The sequence below is a fragment of the Centroberyx gerrardi genome, chromosome 11, assembly GCF_048128805.1.
Source record: "Centroberyx gerrardi isolate f3 chromosome 11, fCenGer3.hap1.cur.20231027, whole genome shotgun sequence".
NCBI classification, from domain to species: Eukaryota; Metazoa; Chordata; class Actinopteri; order Beryciformes; family Berycidae; genus Centroberyx; species Centroberyx gerrardi.
The window spans coordinates 27,125,611-27,145,605 of record NC_136007.1 but is presented as its reverse complement, the minus strand read 5'-3'; the positions used below and the strand labels follow the sequence as shown (position 1 = coordinate 27,145,605).

The 19,995-nt window shown below is 42.5% G+C and overlaps 1 protein-coding gene across 2 annotated transcripts in view; it reads right to left on the bottom strand.

Moving 5' to 3' along the window:
- Positions 1-4,772: 4,772 nt before the first annotated feature.
- The window catches only part of alcama (activated leukocyte cell adhesion molecule a), a 68,935-nt gene continuing 53,712 nt past the window's right edge, over positions 4,773-19,995 (bottom strand). The window contains exons 5-16 of one of the 2 annotated variants that reach the window (XM_071924850.2): positions 19,736-19,823; positions 19,182-19,352; positions 17,699-17,823; positions 16,382-16,514; positions 14,266-14,378; positions 13,252-13,375; positions 12,983-13,104; positions 10,136-10,265; positions 7,824-7,850; positions 6,576-6,690; positions 6,024-6,140; positions 4,773-4,991 (exon numbers count right to left, since the gene is read on the bottom strand). In XM_071924850.2, the coding sequence (XP_071780951.2) occupies positions 6,056-6,140; positions 6,576-6,690; positions 7,824-7,850; positions 10,136-10,265; positions 12,983-13,104; positions 13,252-13,375; positions 14,266-14,378; positions 16,382-16,514; positions 17,699-17,823; positions 19,182-19,352; positions 19,736-19,823 (1,233 nt within the window). In that variant the 3' untranslated portion in view covers positions 4,773-4,991; positions 6,024-6,055. The remainder of the gene's footprint in view (positions 4,992-6,023; positions 6,141-6,575; positions 6,691-7,823; positions 7,851-10,135; positions 10,266-12,982; positions 13,105-13,251; positions 13,376-14,265; positions 14,379-16,381; positions 16,515-17,698; positions 17,824-19,181; positions 19,353-19,735; positions 19,824-19,995) is intronic. The other variant, XM_071924849.2, reaches the window with a different exon arrangement.

Below are 19,995 nucleotides of genomic sequence, written 5' to 3'. Positions count from 1 at the left end.
AAACGTCATGACTTCTTTTTTTTAATGATTTGCGTGTGTGTGTGTGTGTTACACTTAATGTGTGCAATTTTGCTGTGAGCACCATGGGTCAATTGTTTCCTAACATTTTCACTGTTCCTGCATATAATGAGTGCATTACTTTGAACTAGAGCCTTCTAAAGAGTCAATTGTGGTTATACTTGTTCCATTAATACGACAGCAATGCAGCAGAATGTCATCAGTAACTGTGACTTCAAACGCTCCCCAAGCAAGCTACTAAAGTCCGATACAGACAAACCTGCTCTTTGACAAATAATGGTAGCTTGGAGTTAAAGGGAAAAGAAAGTTGGGTGTGAGAACATACACACCGAAATCATCCACATGTCCCCGGTAGATCATTTGCTCCGGTCGGTTTAGCATACACTATGTTGAGTGATAGTAGGTTACTAGCATTTTCCAAAGTAAGAAGAGTAATCTCTTAGTAATAAAAAGTTTTAAGTTCTCATTTATTGCTCAATGAGTATCATTAACTCAATATAGCTGATGTAACCAGATTTATTTTTTGAACTATTTCAGACATGTATTCATCAACTGTGTAGTGATTTGTAGCTGCACACAGTCTCCCATGACCCACCACCTTCACTTCCTATAGAAATGGGGAAAGTAGTCCCTGCTAGTTGAAAACGTACATTTTATCAATCTGCTACACAAACCTGCCAGACTTCACTGCAGGTGCCACAATGTCTCATTTTCTCCCTTTTGAAATAATGTTGCCTGCTGTCACTGAACAAACAAACAAACAAACAGGGACGGACAAACCCGTCTTTATTTTAACACTGTCATGTCACTGTGACATGTCTAAAATAAAACACTTAACCAATTCAGGTTCTTTTCATTGTGTTTTACTGAGCATCTTGCATCCAGTACAACAGACAGACTGACTACATTTGCATCTCTCAACAGAAATCCTGCACAGCTTGACATGCACAGAAAATGATCAAGTCGTCTTATGAATTAGCATTCATTACACACCTAGTGTATGCTAAAGTGTTGGCATGGAGCACTGGAGCAAATTATCTACAGGGGCATATGGGTGATTTTGGTGTTTATGTTCTCAATACTCAAGTGGACTAACGGGTCAATCTGGTGTATTCCTTTAAAAGTCTTTGGTTCTATTGTGGTTTAAAGTGACATTTCATTCCAGTACACTTTTCAATGTCTAGCTAGTGGGGTTTCTCACTTTTAGGATAATGCTAGTCGCTAATGCTAGTTCCATACTGTATGCTTCAGCGTTAGCATGCGCACCAGACAGAGCTATCTACTGGAAACAGAGATGATTTTAGTGCCAATCCTCTCATCACATATTGGGTAAGGAGACCAAACTCCCAAAAAGTCTGAGTAGTCCTTTAGTAAGTCCTTTAAGTAGCCTCAGTATGAACTATTTGCCCTGATTACCAGGGCAGCCACTGTTTATCAGATATTACTGAAAATGTTACATTAGAAAGTGAAGTGATCTATCTTTTACTAAGTCTGTTTTAATCTTGTGCTATCAACCATTTATACGAGTAGGTGTCACTTTTTTTCAGACGGTGCTTCTCATTTTAGAATTAAACTCTTCATTTATTTATTAATTGGGATGCTGGCTCCAAAAAAACAAGCCCACAGTACATCTGCTAAAATGGATTCAAACTCACCACCCTTTGGACTAACAGGCAATGACCTATTTTGCTTGTTCGCAGTATGCATCTGATTTAGGATTTGTTCCACAGCACACTATTAGCTAATGCAAATGTCTTGGACAGTGTCTTAGGTTGGAACTGCCAAAACCAAGAGGTGGAGGCAGCGCTTTCCTCAGTGAGCCAACCTGAATCATCCGGGGAATGAGTCCGATTAAAATAACCGCTTTCAGAGGGTGCTGCTTTTCTGTAGACGTGGGGTGGGAATTGAACTCACACCCCAAACACTGTGCCACTGTGCCAGTCTAAATATTACATTTCATACAAGGTGTTGGAGTTACAGGTGAAGGATGCGAGGGGCTTACGCACCGGTAAGACACCCTGAAGCATTAAAAAAAAGCTGCATCCATGGATTAAAGGGGCATTAAGCATTCTATCAGCCTCTGTCGGCAAGCAAGAGGAATCGTGACAGCATCGATAGAGCTAATCTCCTCCTACAGAAGTCTGTGGCTCAGCCTCCGCCCCTCCCGCCCCCTTGAGTTACACTGGCCAAGTCACATTGTCATAATAGAGACGAGTAAGCTAGCTAATTAGAGCCGAGATCCAGCAGAAACGTCTGGTGAAGAGCTAATATATCACCGTGCAGATCGGGAGTGTCTTGAAACTCCAAATCTCAGCACCTGGCGAAGTAATCATAGAGTCATTGGTATTGATCAGCAACCACTTGCAGATAAATTATGTCCATTTTGTGCTACGGGGCAGTAAAAACTGTACTTATTGCCCCTTTAAATTACTGAACATTAATTACAGAAGTGACCACTGAGAGCTACATTTTTTGCATAGAATGTAGAAAATATGTACTTGCGGTTGCCAAAGAAATGTATTTTATTCAGGAAGGTTTCCAGGGGCCACTCGTAATTTTTATGTAGCTCTCAAGTGGCCCTCAGGCCTAACTCGTGCCTCCGCAGTACAGCAGTAACACTCTGTACAATCACACACACAGTAAGTGCAGTAATCGGATAGAAGGAAAAGGGACTATTTATTGACAAAAACCCTTGCAGATAGCATTGTTGTTTTTTTTCAAAATGTACACTTTATTGTCAACAACAGTACAAAAACAAAAGTCTATATTTACAATACTACTATGGCCTTCTCATCTTGCCCTCTTTGGTTTCACTGCTGACCTGATTATTTGAAAAGGAACAAAAAGGCATGAGAAAACAATGGACTAGGCGCACAAAGATGTCGACCAACGGCTTTTTTGGAACCATCCCACAGCGCAAACCGACCAAAAGTCATCCTCCGCTCTTGGAGATTTGGTGGAGCCCAAGACGGCGTGGAACAAGACATCTGACTTGAAGGTGCTAGGTTGAGACGCGAGCTAAATCTGCTAAGCCGGCTCAGTGTGAAATGCTGCATTCACGTCATATCAGAAGAAGTGGTACTAGGGGGCTGACGTGAAGGTTTTTTTTTCCCAATTCACGATTAATCTGATATGATGTGAATGCGGCAATAGTAGTGGTAATGTAGTGTTCTGGTATTCTCATTAATATTAATCACTGAGTGCAAGCTAGGAGATTGACTGGATTTTTTTTTTGTCAAGTCGGTTGTCCCACCAAAACACGCAAGTCATCACTACAAACATTCCCAATGCTTGTAATTCCTGTGAACTCTTTTCATGATGCATTGCATTGTGGGATGAACCAGGAGGACCAGCAGGCCACCATCTTTATGCACCTTCTCTACTTTGCCAATCACAACCATTGTCTCCAACTTGGGTTATCCTTCAGACCATTTAACCAATAATAAAAACAAAAATAATAACAACAGCGCCCTTATTCACCCTCATGTAACTCTCCTACCATACAGTACCTTTTCAATACTTGAATCGCGCCTTCTGAGGAGGAGAAGATGATCTAGCATGCTGCAGCACAACCATCCTGGTAGGTTTCACACAGAACATAAATACATCGAAAACACACAAAAAAACAGGACATTCAGACCTGGCATAAAAAAAAAAGAAAAAAAAAAAAGCATGATTTACTTTCAATCCGTGGTCTTAACCTATAAAGTACGGTACTTCAGGAGAGGAACTCTAGAAATAAAGGAAGGTGAAGAGGTGAAGACTGCAGTTTCAGTCTTAAACTAAATCACAGATGCACCGATCACAAACAGTGTCATAACCCAAGCCTATCCAAGTGTCTGTTTTCATATGAAGAGGGGGGAAATATGGCGGCATGTTCTTTTTGCCGTTTGCCAAGTTGTTGCACATTCCTGAAAACATTTTCACCTTTTCACATTTCAGTTTATTTGCAACTAAAAGGAAAGCCTCCCAGTAATCCCTGGGAGAGAAAAACTAAAAGTGAGTGACAGTGTAATGTTAATGCAGAATAATAATGAAGCTGAAGTGGGGAAAATGACTGTAATTTACAGAAATAATCAACAACTAATTGGTGGGTGTCGCATAACGCTCCATTTGTTGACTTCCAATCTACACAAATGCAATTTCAGACACAATAAGTTTGGTTTTTTTTGGATCACAGACAGTTACAATGAACTGCATGTATAGAAATCATTCATAGTACATCCAATTGCTGATTTTATGCTGTGACTAGAACTACAACTCAAACTGTCGTGGGAATCCATTGCCAGATATTCAGACAATCAATTAGCCAGTGTTCAAAAACCCAATAAAGTAAGTCAGGGGGTTAAGTGGTGCGGAGGTTATCTTTTGAGAAAGTGCAACAGCTTCAATAACCTGTCGCTAAAGCCTGTAAATGTTAGCTCCGAGGGCGGTGTTGGCAGGGTGAAACAGCAGTGAAGTGTCTTTTTTTTTTTTTCTCTGAGCACAGTCGAGCGAAGGCTTTTCCACACACAGCGCACACAAAAAAAAAAGAAAAGAAAACATTTTGGCATGCTCAGCCGGGGCACACGCATAATTATGATTTGTTACACAGGCCTTTAAAAGCGTACAAGGATTTTACATTCTTTGAAGAAAATTTCAAGAGCAAGAACAATTCCAAAAAAAAAGAAAAAAAAAAAGTCCTTAAAAAAAACAAAAACAAAAGGAGCGCCAAAAAACCCAGCGCACAGCCTCACGGGTCGCTCGGGAAACACAGGGAGCATTCACCAGGAACACAAACAGAAAATGACACGGTAACACGAGGCGGCCTTTGTGCAGGCCGCTAACGGCGGGATGGGACAGCAGGCTGTGGGCGGGGCTTGGTGGGAAATTACTCTTGATTGTGTTTGCTGCTCGCGCGGAGCCTGATGGAGGGCGTCGGCAGCCAATTGGGAGTCTTCGTTTCGGCGTGGCGAGGCCGCGTTCAACTGCTGCTTCCCCAGAGAGAAAGAGAAACACAGTCAGGTGAGCATCGCGCTTTCCATCGTTACGAAGTTTTGACATCTGCTTAACATTTTATGATGTCGGATGAATCACCCATACTCAAATAATGTCTACACATTTTAATAACATACAGTACAGGTTATGTATTGACATATAAATCTAAAAATCTTAACCATATATGTACAATATGTGGAGGAAATGTATGTCAATATTACAGAAATGACCACTTTCTTCTTCATATGTTGTTCTTTTACGTGTTCTTCATGCATTTACATATATGTACATACAGTACATGGTGCATAAATACATTTACATATACTTAAATGTATGTTATCCCAGGATATATTATGCAAGAGTATATGTTGAAATATGAAATGTAAGTCAATATACAGTATTGACTTACATTTTGAAGTAGCTTGCCAGGATAATATTATTCATGACTATATATTCACTTATATTTTGAAATATTTAAATAAATATTTATTTTTTAAAAACGTAAATGTTTAAAATAAATAATAGATGCAGTGCAGAACGAGTGCGGCACATTTGGGAGATAATGAGGTAAATATTGGACTTTTGGAGCCACAGTACTATGCTGCAGGAGCTGTATGGAGAAATTTTATGACTTTATAACTTTTATGATTTTATAACCTCTTGTTTTAAAGAAGGAGGCTGCTAGCCACTTCACTGTGTGACTTACAAACTTCACCAGTGTTTTGCCCCTGGTTTTGACTGACAGGAGTGTCTAATTCTGTCATTATTTGCGATCTACAGCACACTGAAAGGCTCAAAAAGGTTGTTGCACAGCTACTGGAGAAGCATCCAGCTGTTCAAAATGCTTAATGATCGATAAGAGGAATCGCTAGAGTGGTCGCTTATCGATTCCGGTGAATTAGGCAATTTGGAACCGGGACTAAATTGGAACCGGTTCTCAATACCCGGCCCTACTAACATCCAAACTTGTCCATCATGTAGCAGCCACACTAAAATTGAAATTCAATTGCGTGTGTGTGTGTGTATACCTTTTTCGTCCCTGAGTACAGCCCGGCCGTCATTAGACGTTGAGATTGTTCTCCTCCAGCTTCTTGCTCTCCTCAGACGTTCCCACCTCCTTCTCTCCGGTCTTCCAGCTTCCTTGTCTGCGGTGAACACAGAGATTTTTAGAGAGTGACGCATCTCTCCCTGCAGCCCTCCTGCACCCCACGTCCGCACGGCAAAGTCACTCCGTCGTAAAGCTGGAAACTCTTCATACATGCCACGTTCCTCCTCTCTTCCTTTGAATCACATCCACTTCTTCCACCTCTTCCTCTGCTACGTGCTCTGAAAACCTTCCACCTTACTGTACATCCGCAGCTCCCTTCCACCTTTCTGCTGATTATTTTTTGGGAGGTTTGATATACTTTATTCATCCAGCAAGGGGCAAATTCTCTTTTCTCCCTCTGGTTGGGGTGCAGGGTGAGCTGGCTAAAGCAGTGATGTTACTGTGTTACTGTAAGTTCCTCTTATCCAGAGGAACTTAGTCAGATTTAAATGTAAATGTGGATGCTCTTGTGTGCGTATGTGTGTGTGTGTACCTTGAATTCTTCATGTAGAGCCAGTAGATGAGTCCCACCACTGCTGCAGCTATGAGGAGCCCAGCCACGATGCCCACTATGAGCTTCGCCTGGTCCTCAGCATCCTCCTTAGACCCTGGGAAACAGACAGCACGAGGTGAGCTACAGGACACACACACACACACACTTCCAAAAAGCACTCTTACAGGAATACAGAGAGTTTATGGGTGATTGTCCCGTTGGTCAGCTTACCTGTTATGTATTGAGGACAGATACGTGTCCCCAGTATTGTATAACACTTTAGTAAACACTATGTTGAGTGATAGTAGGCTCCATGCTAACACTTTAGTGACAGTAAGCCATTAACGTTATCTCAAAAGTGAGACAATGAGACCTTGTAGCAGCTCTAAAGATATATGGTAAGTAATCTTAAATGATAGGAGGTTAAGTCTGTGTTAAGTTAAGTTTGTGTAGGAGATTGGTAAAATCTATAAAAAAAATACACAAAATTAACACGTTTTGAACTAGCAGGAACTACTTTCCCTGTTTCCATAAGAAGTGAAGGTGGTGGATGATGTTAAAAAATCACTGCACAGCAGATAAATACATGGTTTTTCACCTGATATGGTTCCAATGCTATATCGAGCTGTATTGAGTTAATGATATTTCATCTTTAAAATGTATGAATCTATAGGCCATAAAATAAAAACTACTACCAACCTTTTATACCTTAAAGTTCAGTCTTCTTACTTTGGATAATGCCAGTTGCCTACTATCAGTCAACATAGTGTATGCTAAAGTGTTAGCATGAAGCACTGGAACCAATGATCTACCGGGGACACGTGGATGATTTTGGTATCTATGTGGTCATCACTTAACAGGCAAGTTGACCAAAGGGTCAGCGTCCCACAACACACTGCATTCCTATAATAATCTGTATAATCGGCTTTTGAAAGTTCACTTGCACAATGACCCAGTCTTTAGAAAATAACAAGGATGGCAAAGCTGAGATGAGATGCATGTTCACATGGTGGTGCAGTACTGACTGCATGTAAATTGATGGCGTATGGGTCGGTTTATACATGATGGGAGTGTGATGAGTTGATGTAGAGTGTGTAATCAGAGAATCCAACAGGATGACCATACTATACCACATAGATTTCACCTAAGCACATCATTTGATATTCTCTAGGGCAAATGTTCAATTGAGGCCCTTAACAAAAGTCTAGAAATTAATACAAAATTTGCAAAAGGAAATCAAAATCTTACCTTGAAACCCTTTATCCTCCTTAAATACTGAAATCAAACATAATCAAATTAGAAATCATAAAAAATTAAAAGCCAAACAAAACAAGCATACTGTACTGTTTGTCTAAAAACCAAAAAGTCAAACAAAACTCAACAATTCTCCACTGATCAAAAGTAAAGAAAGTCTAGCCAGTCGTAGTCTGACAAAATGAAATCCAAAGTTTTCTGATTGTGCCTCGCTACAAGCAAATTGAACCTCGGCAGGAGGAAAAGCAACAACACCTTCTAAAAGCAACAATTTACTATGCTTTCAGAGCATATGCCAGGCAGCGGCTCTTAGACGCGAGGGAGAAAAAAAAGGCGAGACAGGTTTAGCACCCCGACAAACAAGAAATCCAGCCAAACCCGGGAGATAGTGAGGGAGGAGGAGAGACAAAAGAGAGAGGGATTATCACAGACAGAGAGAAGGAATGAGGAGAAACAGCAATGGCACATCAGGTCTGCATGAAATGAAAGGACACTGCTGTTGCATTCAGCATTAGCCTTTGACAGTCTCAGCCTTTTATTACATACAGTAGTCTTTTCTGTATTTTTTTTAACCAAGCATCCATAGTAGGCGCAGTGTGAGGAGTGGACTCTGTTTAATTGGTGTGTATGCAGACATTTAAATGCGAGTTCCACACCGGTAGCTGTTTGATTTCGCAAGTAACGACTTTAGGTGATAGGTTAAATTACTTCTGGAAAATAGGTGAAAACACAATTATGCAGTGTGTTCGAAGGGAAAGCAAACACCAACTTAAAAGTCTCTCCGCATTCAAGGGTTGCGGTGTCTCTATAACAGTAGTTTATTCATGGGTGTCAATTCACTAAACCGTAACATATTGCAAAGTCCCCGCATCCAAAATCATTTACCGCCACAACTTCCCAGTCCGCGTATATTGACTGAACTTCTGGGGACAAGGTGGAGCAAAGACCGGCGATTGACCAGATATTATTCGGTCGATGTGATAAATTATTAGACGTAGGTCAGCAAACTATCAGCTCAGAGGGAACATTGGTCCTGAATGCTGCCTGATGTGAATGTGTTTTAGTTATGGCTTTCAAATGGATGTCTGGTGATTTTTGCTTCATCTTTGCTCTGCAATGTAATGATAAAAACTAGATCAAATGTGGACTCACGACCCAACACGTCTATTATAGCACTAGTCTAATTCTCATTACGCCTATATATTCCCTATAAGAGCGAATGAAAACCAGCACATATCTCAGGACACAGCTACAATGAGCGACATTCTGCGTGGGTCTGAAGTGGTGAGGAATGGCAGAACACTCAATAGCTAATAGTATTTTCCTCTGAGTTGTTTTGGCAGCGTCATAGTGGCCCAATACCTTCTGTGATGGAGGCTGAAAACTTAAGACACCACTCCTCCATCACTTTCATGAGAGCTGCTGATCATAACATAATGCCACGTTATTATGTCTTGTTTCCAAGGTGACACCGTCGCCGTCGGAGAAGAAATGTGTCTCAGTAAAAAGATGATATTCTAATAGCATTTATTCGAATAGCATTCACACCGAGTGGATATTTGAATCTTTTCATTTTGCCCAGTCTCATAGATGCTGTAATTCATATATTTTCATACTTTTCATCCAACCGTGTATTTCTGCGTCAGATGCTGTAGCGGTGTAATTGTCAATTGCGTTATCTTGCCACACATTTGCGTTTTTCTTATTTATATTCTATTTACTTTGCTATACACTATTACTATATGCTGCTGCAACAAATTTCCCCACGCAGATCATTACAGTTTCATTATATGTTATCTTATCTTATGTGTGGACCATAAAAGAGAATATAGCTCACACCTAATCAACTTGAATTGCCCTTAACTGCAGGAAGGCTTTGCGTTGGTGTTTGCTTGATTTTAGATGGTAATATGCCTCTTCTTATGTGAAAGAAATGGAATTGCACTGTAACACTTAGTAGTCTGTATTGAAATGAGTCTGCAGTAATCTAGCTGTAGCTGCAAGCTGCTGGGAAGTTGCCCTCTAACCCCGTGTTCACACTGTGAGCAACACCATCAACCAGTAACCGGAAGAGTGTTTTTCGGTTCATTTTCAATTAATGCTACCTAATTAGTGCTTGACTAGCTGTGTTAACTCCTCAAAGTGATGTAACATTATGAAAAGCAGTCCCAGAACAGAAAAAACACATGATTTGCCTGTTCAGAGCTTTCTAGCTGCAGGATAACTGCATAGATCCTGGCTGCAATCGGCCGGAATAGAGCGACCATCAGACACGCTGGTCACAGTGTTTACAAGCAGTAACTTACAGGACGAAACATTGATGGTCATGACATCTTCTCCCAGCCGGTTGGTGACGCTGCAAGTGACAGTCAGGTTCGCCCTGGGCGTCACCGTGATCTTATGGGTGGCCTTGCCGTTGCTGTAGGAACTCTCCTCCTGCAGGCACAATAAAAACATATTCTTGCACTATTTGGAAAAATCACACACACACGTAGTCGCCTCTTTAGTTGAACACACACTATCAAGTTTTCCAGGACATCTTGTATATTGTTTGGGGGGGGGGGGGGGGGGGGGGGGGCAATGGGGGCAAGGCAGATAATGGGAGGGAAATACTGCAAATGTCGACATCAGACAAGGGAGCTGAACTCTGCCGATACGCCGGGGGAGTCGGACAGTAAAAGCCAAACCGCAAACTCATTCTGAATGCGGAATTAAACACAAAAAAAAACCCTCCGCCTCCGTGCCAACAGACCTAAACCCGACAGAGAGAAGCTGCTCCTGTGATAGAGTGGTGCTGGTCGTGCATTACCTGCTGGAGACAAGGCCTGCAGTAGTTCTTCACAGAGCATCTTGATGCGCGCGGTATATATTAGAGTGAGCAATGTTCTGCGTTGAGGCCGAATGTCACCCAGACGGTGCATGAAAAGCTTGCCTGAGAGATTGGTTGGGGCAATTCAAGAACAGGTACGTTAAAAGGAATATGCAGCCGTTCCTTATCCTTTTTTTGCACAGCTAACTCCCTCGCCGCAGTATTTTCCATTTTCCACAGGCCATTCTAGGGCGCTTTCGCATACGGTCCTTTTTAAACAAAGCCGACTCGAGCTGAAAAGCCACTCGGCTCTCTTTGTATTCACACTGTCGCGTCATTTGAAAGAGGACTCGGTTCTCTGTCTCGTCCACTTCGGCTCTGATGGGGTTTCAGTCCCCTTTGTCTTCACACTACAGTTCCCATCAATAATGTCTTTAGGATCGGCACAAGCGCTTATGACCAGAATACTGTCCGGCTCACTGTAAAAAAAAGAAAGAAAAAAAAAGGGCATGTGTCTTTTTGTGGAATCTCTGCTCCGTCTCATTTTATCATGCGTGCTCATGTATTTTTGATGGCGTTTTTCAACTTTGACGCAGCACTGCTGTGCAGTCCTATTGAAGCGCCTGACTTTCATGCTGACAGGCAACTGGAGGAAAACTTTCATCTCTTGTACATTGTAGGCATTTGACGTTTGATATGTTCCTCATTCCCTGCGTCGAGGAGCGCAGTGCTTTCTTCCTTGGACCAAACTGCTGGCTGCCAGCCATGATTTGTCTTTGCTGCGTTCCAGTGTAGTGATATCAGGTGATATCACTACACTGATAGACTGATACACTATCAGGTGATATCACTTTGTGTTCGCCATGTGCTTTGTAAGGGAAACACAAATCGGACTCAAAACGAACCACTCTCAGTGGTTCGTAATAAATAAAAGTTTGTAATAAATAAAAGTTCAATAACAAAGTGTGACTGTGCAGAATTATGTTATTGAAACATGAATTATATTTCTGAGCCACAAATCTTCCTAGCAATGGCATTGGTTTGCTAGAATGTAAACAACTACTTAAAAATATGATTAGAAAGTGCAAATAATATAATTTGAATGGAGAGCTTGTGAAATTGTGATGGTCAAGTGTCTCATTTGTGATCACTACTGCAGAATAATATCACGATTCATTTTTCCACCCCATAATACGTATTGTCACATTTTTGTATTGCGATATTGAATTTAGATATAGAGGGGTCGGCGGTCATTTGGAGAGTTCACATATGCAAGAAATGCTCACTAATCGCTTTGAGTACTCCTGAGAGGCTGACCAAGTGTGAAAACACACTTATATTCCCATTGATTTATCATAATTTGGGTTAGGTTTTTCAAGGCTTCATGCCACTGCAGCGTGATGGTTGGTCACTTGAGTTTGTACACACCTCATAAAAATCCAGCATGGGACACTATATATGCAGCAAATCACATAGCCTTTGCAGCATTCAATTCTAATGCAAACGTTCCTGCTGTGCATTCAATTGCTACTTGTCTGGGAAATTGCTGCCATTCATCCATTATTACCTTAAAAGGACAAGGAAGCTCTAAGTTTGGCTGTAGCTTTCAGTGCAGAAATGATCCCCACTCAGTTCCCAACAATGCACTAAGGCTTGAAAAAGTTGCCTGTCAGTGGGATATTTCATGGGATCCAATACACAAAGGCTGGTAATGCGATTTTGAATTACATGCTGCATCCAATTACACTCTGAGCATATACTGTGCAACAATGTAGGAGGGTTTGAATGTTGGAGAAATAGTAGAAGTGAGTGAAAACCTCAGTAGAGCAATACTTTACTTTAATTGTATGGGCAAAGCTAACTCTGGCAGGCTCCTCAAAGAACACCTTAATCACATCAAACTCAACTATTTGTTCTGTTTTCTCGCTTTACGTTGCCGTTTTCGCTGCAGCTTCTTTTTCACCGCCCGACTCTACCGGCTTTGGTTCTGCACAAACGTAATGCGGTGCTAAATATGTGTATATTTATGTGCTGAATGTTTGTTTTGTTTCCTTCCTTGTATCCTGCAAGAGCGGAGCATTACTGTCAAGTCCATTTGTCTTAAATACAGCTTAATATGGCACACCTTATAGCGTGAGGCACTGTTGTGTGACCGGATGCCTCGGTTCATGCTGAAACTTCTATTTTAGTCGGTCTGGATAGATGCTGCAAATTCTTTGTCCTAATAAAAACACAGGGTTTCCATCCTGGCGGAACGGTGAAAATGAGTTTAAGTTGCCAACTCAAGCGTCACATTGTGCTCACACACACACACGCACGCGCACACACACTCCCTTATGCTTACATGAGTGCCGTTGACGCTCCACTGGAAGATGGGCTCTGGCACTCCCTCAGCCTCGCAGGTCAGGACTTTGTGTTGGGCGTTGTCCGCGCGGTGTTTGGTCAGGCTGGTGATCACCGGCATTCCTGATGCAACCACATTACCTTGTTATAGGAGACTAAATGACGTGCTGAGTTGGACATTCCATTGTTCCATTCATTTCAGCTAGTAGAGGAGTTAACTGCTTACACGACACAGACCAAGGGCCAAAGGACACACACACACACACTCACCTTCTACCACCAGTTTGAAGGACTGGCGACGCGTGATGCCGGCCATGGTCACCTCACACACGTAGACGCCTGCATCTGCGTACGTCAGCTGGCCGAACACCGGTGTGTTCGCCGGCTTACCATCCTAAAAAATGACAGTTAAAATATCAATCTGTGTGAACCTGCCGCTGATTAATTTCACAACAAACATGTCCTTCCTACCCCCTTTTATTCTCTTCTATCTATATGGAAAGGACATCCTATAAATGTATGGGAGGATGATGTTCCTTTCAGCGATTAGTAAAAATGTAGTTTGTGTTCAATCCAATGTAGAAATACCATACAGCCAGATATTATTCCAGGCCATTGGGAGCTCTGCATCACCATGACGAAGACGCTGTATCTTTAATCTTCAGTATTTCAGCGTTTGCTGTATTCTTATCTATATCCTACTCTTTGCTGCTGCAGTGACCCAGTTTCCCCACAGGGATCATTAAAGATTCACCTTATCTTATCTTATTTCATCTTATGTTTCATGCTAGACTAAATTTGTTCAATGCATCAGCCATATCTTATTAGGATTTCTACTTTGGGCTGCAGATAAGGATTTGAAAAATAGTTCCTCTTTCAGAATTCCTTTTAATTCTGCCATCCCTTCCACAAATGTAATATCCGGTGTCTTCCGTGCGCCTCAGTGGCATTTTATAGTTTAGGGTGAACTCTCCGTCAGAGGCGCAGTATAGAATAAATGGTTCACTAAGGAATGACATTGGAGTTCAGCTCTTGAGGAGGCAAAAGAAAAAAGAAATCATCACTTTCCCACCAATATAAAAGCACAGAGGGTGCACTTAGTAAGTTTCTCCTGTCAAATTTGATTATTGACTGAAGAGGAAGTGCTCTGAAAGTATACAGACAGTTAGACAAATCCTCTCCTATCGCCCTCTTCCATCTCCACCTCCCTCTGTCTTTCATTCCCCCTCCCCCTTGATTACCCCTCCCACCCCCAACCCCAACCCCAACCCCGACCCCATTTACCTTGGTCCACGACAACTTAGCGTCGCCCGAGGCGTCCTTCTCCATCTTCACCGCCAAGGTGTCCCCTATTGTCTTCAGGACAGTCCCGGTGGGAGTCAGACTCAGGTCCAGGTCTGAGAGACAGACAGACAGGGGAAAAAACAGGGATGGTTGTGTTGAGTCATATCAGTTGGCTTTAGGTAACGGCTGCATCCATTTATTTAGCTGCCTCTTATCGTGGGGGAACAAAGCCGCCGTGACGCGGCGACCTTGAAGGAGACTCATTCAACACTGATGTCACAAGGTCCGTTATCAGACCCAGTTCTGCCAGCTCCGGCGAGATTTCAGCCCCTCCGTCTGCTTTGCAATAAGCCCATCAGTTTGGGCAGTATAACCGTAAACAAACCACTGATTAGCAGACCTAAAACCATGTCTATTGTCTGTTTATGGAACCTACGTGTATTTTTTGTGTGATGGATGATTACCAAAGCCACATGTCTCTCATTGCTCTGAGTTGAACCCTGAGGCTTATGTGGAACTTGAATTTTCAAGATATCACTTCCCATTTCTCCTACAACTTTTTGCTGACTTGAGCATTTTCCACTGTTACAAGGGTTATGCTGCATTCATGTCGTATGTAAAAGTCGGTAGATACGAGCTCCCTACAGTAAAATACCATTCATGTCAGCTTTTGAGTGGTAAATACCACTTGGAGCTCAGGTTTTGGCGATGGATCCCGATTTCTCTGACTTCCTGAATTCTGTGGTCAAGTATAGAGAATGATGTTTCAAATAAAACCAAGAAAATGAACAATTGTCAACACATAAGTCATTTTGTCATCACTACTCTTAAAATGCCATGGCAGGACACGACTACTTGCTGAATTTTTTGTTCATAGATTGCATTGCAATGTTCAATCCTGTAAAACATGAACTCTGAAATGTATTTCTCACTAAGTGCATGTCATTTACGTATGAAAAAGCTGATCAGGAGCAACTGAAGTCTTCTCAAAACTTCAATCATGGCATCATGATGGCTTCAAACAAGTTCCAGCAACTCTTCCAAATCATTTTTAACCATCAAGTTGTTCCAACGGTCGCTCTAATTTCCCATATGACATGAATGCAGCATTAAAAGGTGGGAAAATTGCCTCTGTGCCTCAAAATTTTTGGGTATTTATTGTTACAAAAACTGGTATATGAATTGGTAAGCCTGTTTGAATACAGCGGACCGGCTCTTTTTGGAGCGGTTCTCCGACCAACTTTTTGCGGGAAAAGGAAAGCAGCACGTCAGACCAGGATGTGTCCGGTAATAAATATCTGTCCGCTAGCTGTCCCATAACATTTGCGTTACCGCGCGGCTTCTGCCAGCCAGCTAGCCGCAGCGACAGCAACATTCCCTTTTCCGGCAAGGACGTGTTTGTCCAGATACACAAACACACACACACATGCACACAAAATATCCTAAACAATTTCCAATTTAGAAAGCTATTGTTTTTCTTTCACAGTCACAAACTCAATTTAAAAGTTGGGAACTGAAAAGAGTTCTTTGTTTAAGATGTGTGAAATGCACCGAAGCTGCAATATGGGACATAGGGGAGGGAAAATGTGTCAGACTTATTTTTTATTACAATCATAGGGCCCATTTGAACTGAAGGCTGAGAAACATACACCTGGGAAGAAGGGAGTAATTACTTGAGGGAGCGCTGGTGGATGGTAGGAGGGAGAAACAGCTTATCAGTTGCCTGAGCTCTTCGCCCACCCAAACACTTTGTCACTTTTGCTCAGTGGATGTCAGAAATTTCTAATTAGTTCTCCTCCTCCCTGCTTGGCACTCCACTCTTGCCTCCCTGCCAGCCTGGGCTCTCAAAGTTTAAATTTGATTACCATTACTTTGCTCCCATGACTTTATTTACAGTGAATAAAAGTGCCTTGTTATATAGAAAGTTAAGACATTTTGATCAAGGAGGGCAGGATGTGGGGGAGTTTTTTGGGGGGAGCTGTTGTTTGCCAGCTCCAGGCAAAGGCAAACTCAGGACAACAGTGTGAGGTCTTGTCTGCGCTCCACCGAGTGATTTCCCCTCTAGTTGCGGTACAGTACAGCGTGCTCTGCCTCTGCATATGTCACCCATACTCACAGCTAACAACGATGTTTTGTGTGGCCTCCATTTTCTCGTTGTCAACCAGAGAGCATTTGTATTCGCCCGCGCCGTCTCGATGGATGTCAGTCAGCGTGTAGGAGTCCGAATTCTCCACCAGCACTTTCTGGCCCTGGTGGAGAGAGAGAGGAGGAGGAGGAGGAGGAGGAGGAAGAAGAGGAGAGCTGTGCTATTAGTTTCTATCATTCTGAAATGAGAGCGTGAAATGAGGAGGAGTGGAGAGGCGAGAGGAGAGGAAAGATGAAGAGAGGAGGGGAGAGGAGTAATTTCTTAAAAGAAGAGTTTACTTCAGAAAAGTGCAGTTATGTATTTGTGATCAGTTGCTCCCACCCAAGGTCAGACCTTTCATTAAAAAACTGGATATCAGCCAGTCGGTGTCGTCCATCTGCGATATGATGCAGCTTGTTTGATTACTTTTTATTGTATAATTGATTTACGGGTCTATGGGTCTACACGTTTTCTTCTTATTCTATTATTATTATCCTGGGTTTTAATGGAGAGTTTTAGTGTCCCAGGTAGGACTGAAAGATATCAACAAAAACTTTTGTTTTTTTTGTCATAGATTTTTTAGAGCTTTAAAATTATTTTAAGAAAAGTGATTTTGTTATAAAAAAATTTGATGTCAGTGTGCAGGACTTACGGAGATTGAGTATGATGAAAGGTTTTCACCAATATTGTACTTGATTCAAAGGGCCAGAGATTACCTGCAGCACTAAAATCCATTTTGGACGCCCCTCTCTCTTAAGCAGTTAATTGCAGCCTCTGCAATTTGGAAAATTGCAGAAATTCATATTGCGATTTTAATTATTTTTCGATTAATTGGTCAGCTCTGCTCCCAGGTCTAAATGCTGTTTCAGAGGCTTTTCCACCCTGACAAGAATAAAATTATTGGGAAAACACTGAACACTTGTATTTTTTTGTATTCTTCTGACATGAAAATGGTAAAATTTAAAAATACTGAATATCAGCGCAAAATATTGGCAGCTTCAATCCAATAAATATCGGTATTGGCCTTCAAAAACCTATGTCAGTTAAACCCTAGCAGCAATAACTATATTAGTATAAAACTTGAGCTCTGGCTAGCAACCATCATCACAAAATCATCACATCATTCTCAAGCGTGGGTGTAACGGAGGAAGACTTTTCAAAGACATTTCAAAGAGTGGCCACCACTGTCTGGATGGCGAGGTGACGGCTGAATTCACAACAGCAAGTTTTAGTTACAAAGCAGATGAGCGGGCGGTGGCGCGATCCTTTAGGCCGGAGGCTTCGGACTCCCCGGGGGTGGCAACCCACCTTGATGTGGAAGTTGAAGCTGCTGGGCGGGGGGTTGCCGTCGGCGTGGCACTTCAGCGTCACGTTATCTCCTTCTGCGACGGGCCCCTTGGACAGCACCTGGAGGCTCACCTTCTCCGACGGGTCTGGGGTTGAGCGGGTGACGGAGAGAAAGAAAGAGAGAGAGAGGGGACAGAGTCAGAGAAGTTTATTGGCGGCGAGGACATTCGGTCATCCTTATTTTTAAACACACATCGAGCAGAACGGAAGCACACGGCGACCGAGTAACCTTCCATCATGTTTGAAAAGGCGACCCTTTCAACCTATCATCAATAAACAGTGTTCACTCCCATAAACTGGGTGAAGAGTTTTCACTAGCCTACAAATTGGAAATTCCACCCATGAACTTGCTGCAGCGAGGCCCGGCGAGATCCTCTTTTCCTTTTATCGATCGTGACCCCAGCCTCCTGCTCCACCCACTCCTCCAAGGTCGGGGATGTGATCGGGAACACAAAGAGCACGCTGACTATAATCTCCCATTAGAAATGAACGGAAGTCGTGTGTCTCCGAAAAAAAACTCAAATCCGGACAAAATCCGGAAAGATCCCTTAGCCTACCACAGCAGAGAGCTCAGCAGGCACATCCTTCTCCTCGGTGCCGCTGTGTGCAGTTCGTCTGCCTCGAGATAAACAGCTTCCCGAGAGAAGCTGCTCAATCCTGTGCACCTCCACACCTTCAACCAGCAACTATCTCAACCAAGAACAGTCTATTTGAGCACACAAAGTATACCATCCACATACTTTTCATCCTCGGGAATTCTGTCCCATTTCTATCATGCCAACTTCTTATTTCATGCGTCTCATTCTTTTCAGAATAAGTAAATGTTACGCTGGCTGAATGGACTGCTAGAAACTCACTGTACCTCCGCTGCAGCTGTATGCCATGCTGTCTGAATGCACATAGCAACTGAATGTTTGAAGTACAATGAAAATGAATAGTCTACTGTCTATCATATGTCTTGCAATGTCCTTGCACCATGTGAGGTCCTGCTGTCCTTGTACCATGTCTTGGTTTGTACTGTGTTACTTTGTATGTTTCAAGCTATATTCCTGCACATTTATTGTACTGTGATTTTGATTCTGTTTCTGAATGACAAATTGACATACTAGCTTGTTTACTGGTAATACAGGAGGTCCAACCTTAGGAGTGAGAGCTGGGATATGGGAGTTAAAATTCAATTCAAAACCAAATTCTGGGAATAAGTTCCCTCTAATGTAACTGTCCGAAAAGTCTGGAATCACTAAACAAGCATCAAAACTGCTTGTCAGAAATTCATCTTCAAATCCAGAAAATCTAGAAAACCTGTGTGGTCAGGGAAAACGAGTGTCTAGTCCCTATGATCCCAAGCTTTTCAGACACCCTTTACATGCAGAAGCACCCCTGACACCGGTGAAGAGGTGCAATACAGCCGTGGAGCCTGGTGGCGGCGCTGCGGTCCACTCACAGTGAATGGTAAAGATTTCCGGTGTCGACTCCTGCTTGGCCAGCAAGTGTGTGGACAGGCAGGCGAAGCTAGCGCCGATATCCTCCTTGGTGGCTGTGTACTGGAGGGTGGAGGAGGTGCTGGACAGGCCTGTGGCTGGATCCACCTTCACACTGGGGCTCACCACAACGGCTGCAGAGGAGGGGATGGAAAAGTAGACCACACACACACACACACACACACACACACACACACACACACAATGGTTAAGACTACAGGTATAGCATTCAGCCTCAGGTAAAATGACAAAAATCGAGATGCAGAAGTAGATAACAGTAGATCACTGTAAAGAAATGAACACCATCCAACAGATGATACATTTATATTGTCTACTGTCAAATCTATTGTTTTGGGGTAAATATGATACACAATGACAGCTTTCATTTTCGATGTATCGTCACTGTAAAACAAAAGACTTGCGCTTTCCCCTGGGGGGTTTTCCGTATGACAGCACTGTGTGGTGGGATTGTTAGGTGGTTTCTGGGCGTGTCAGCAAACAGGATGTGATGCATTACCTTTCCCATCGGCTGCCAAGGGCTGGCCGTTCTTTGTCCATGTGAGCTCGGCCGCGGGGTTGGCATCTTTCACAATACATGTTCCCAGCTGAGCAGAAAAACAAAGAACAAACAAATTGTATGATGGCCAGACCATTGAGTCATTTCATTTAATGTGCATGTGAAAAAAATAACCGTATGAAATTATAAAGTCCCAACCATTTTTTGGCAAGTGGGAATGGTAACATGCAAAGTGACAGTAGGTGACAGTTTGATAATAC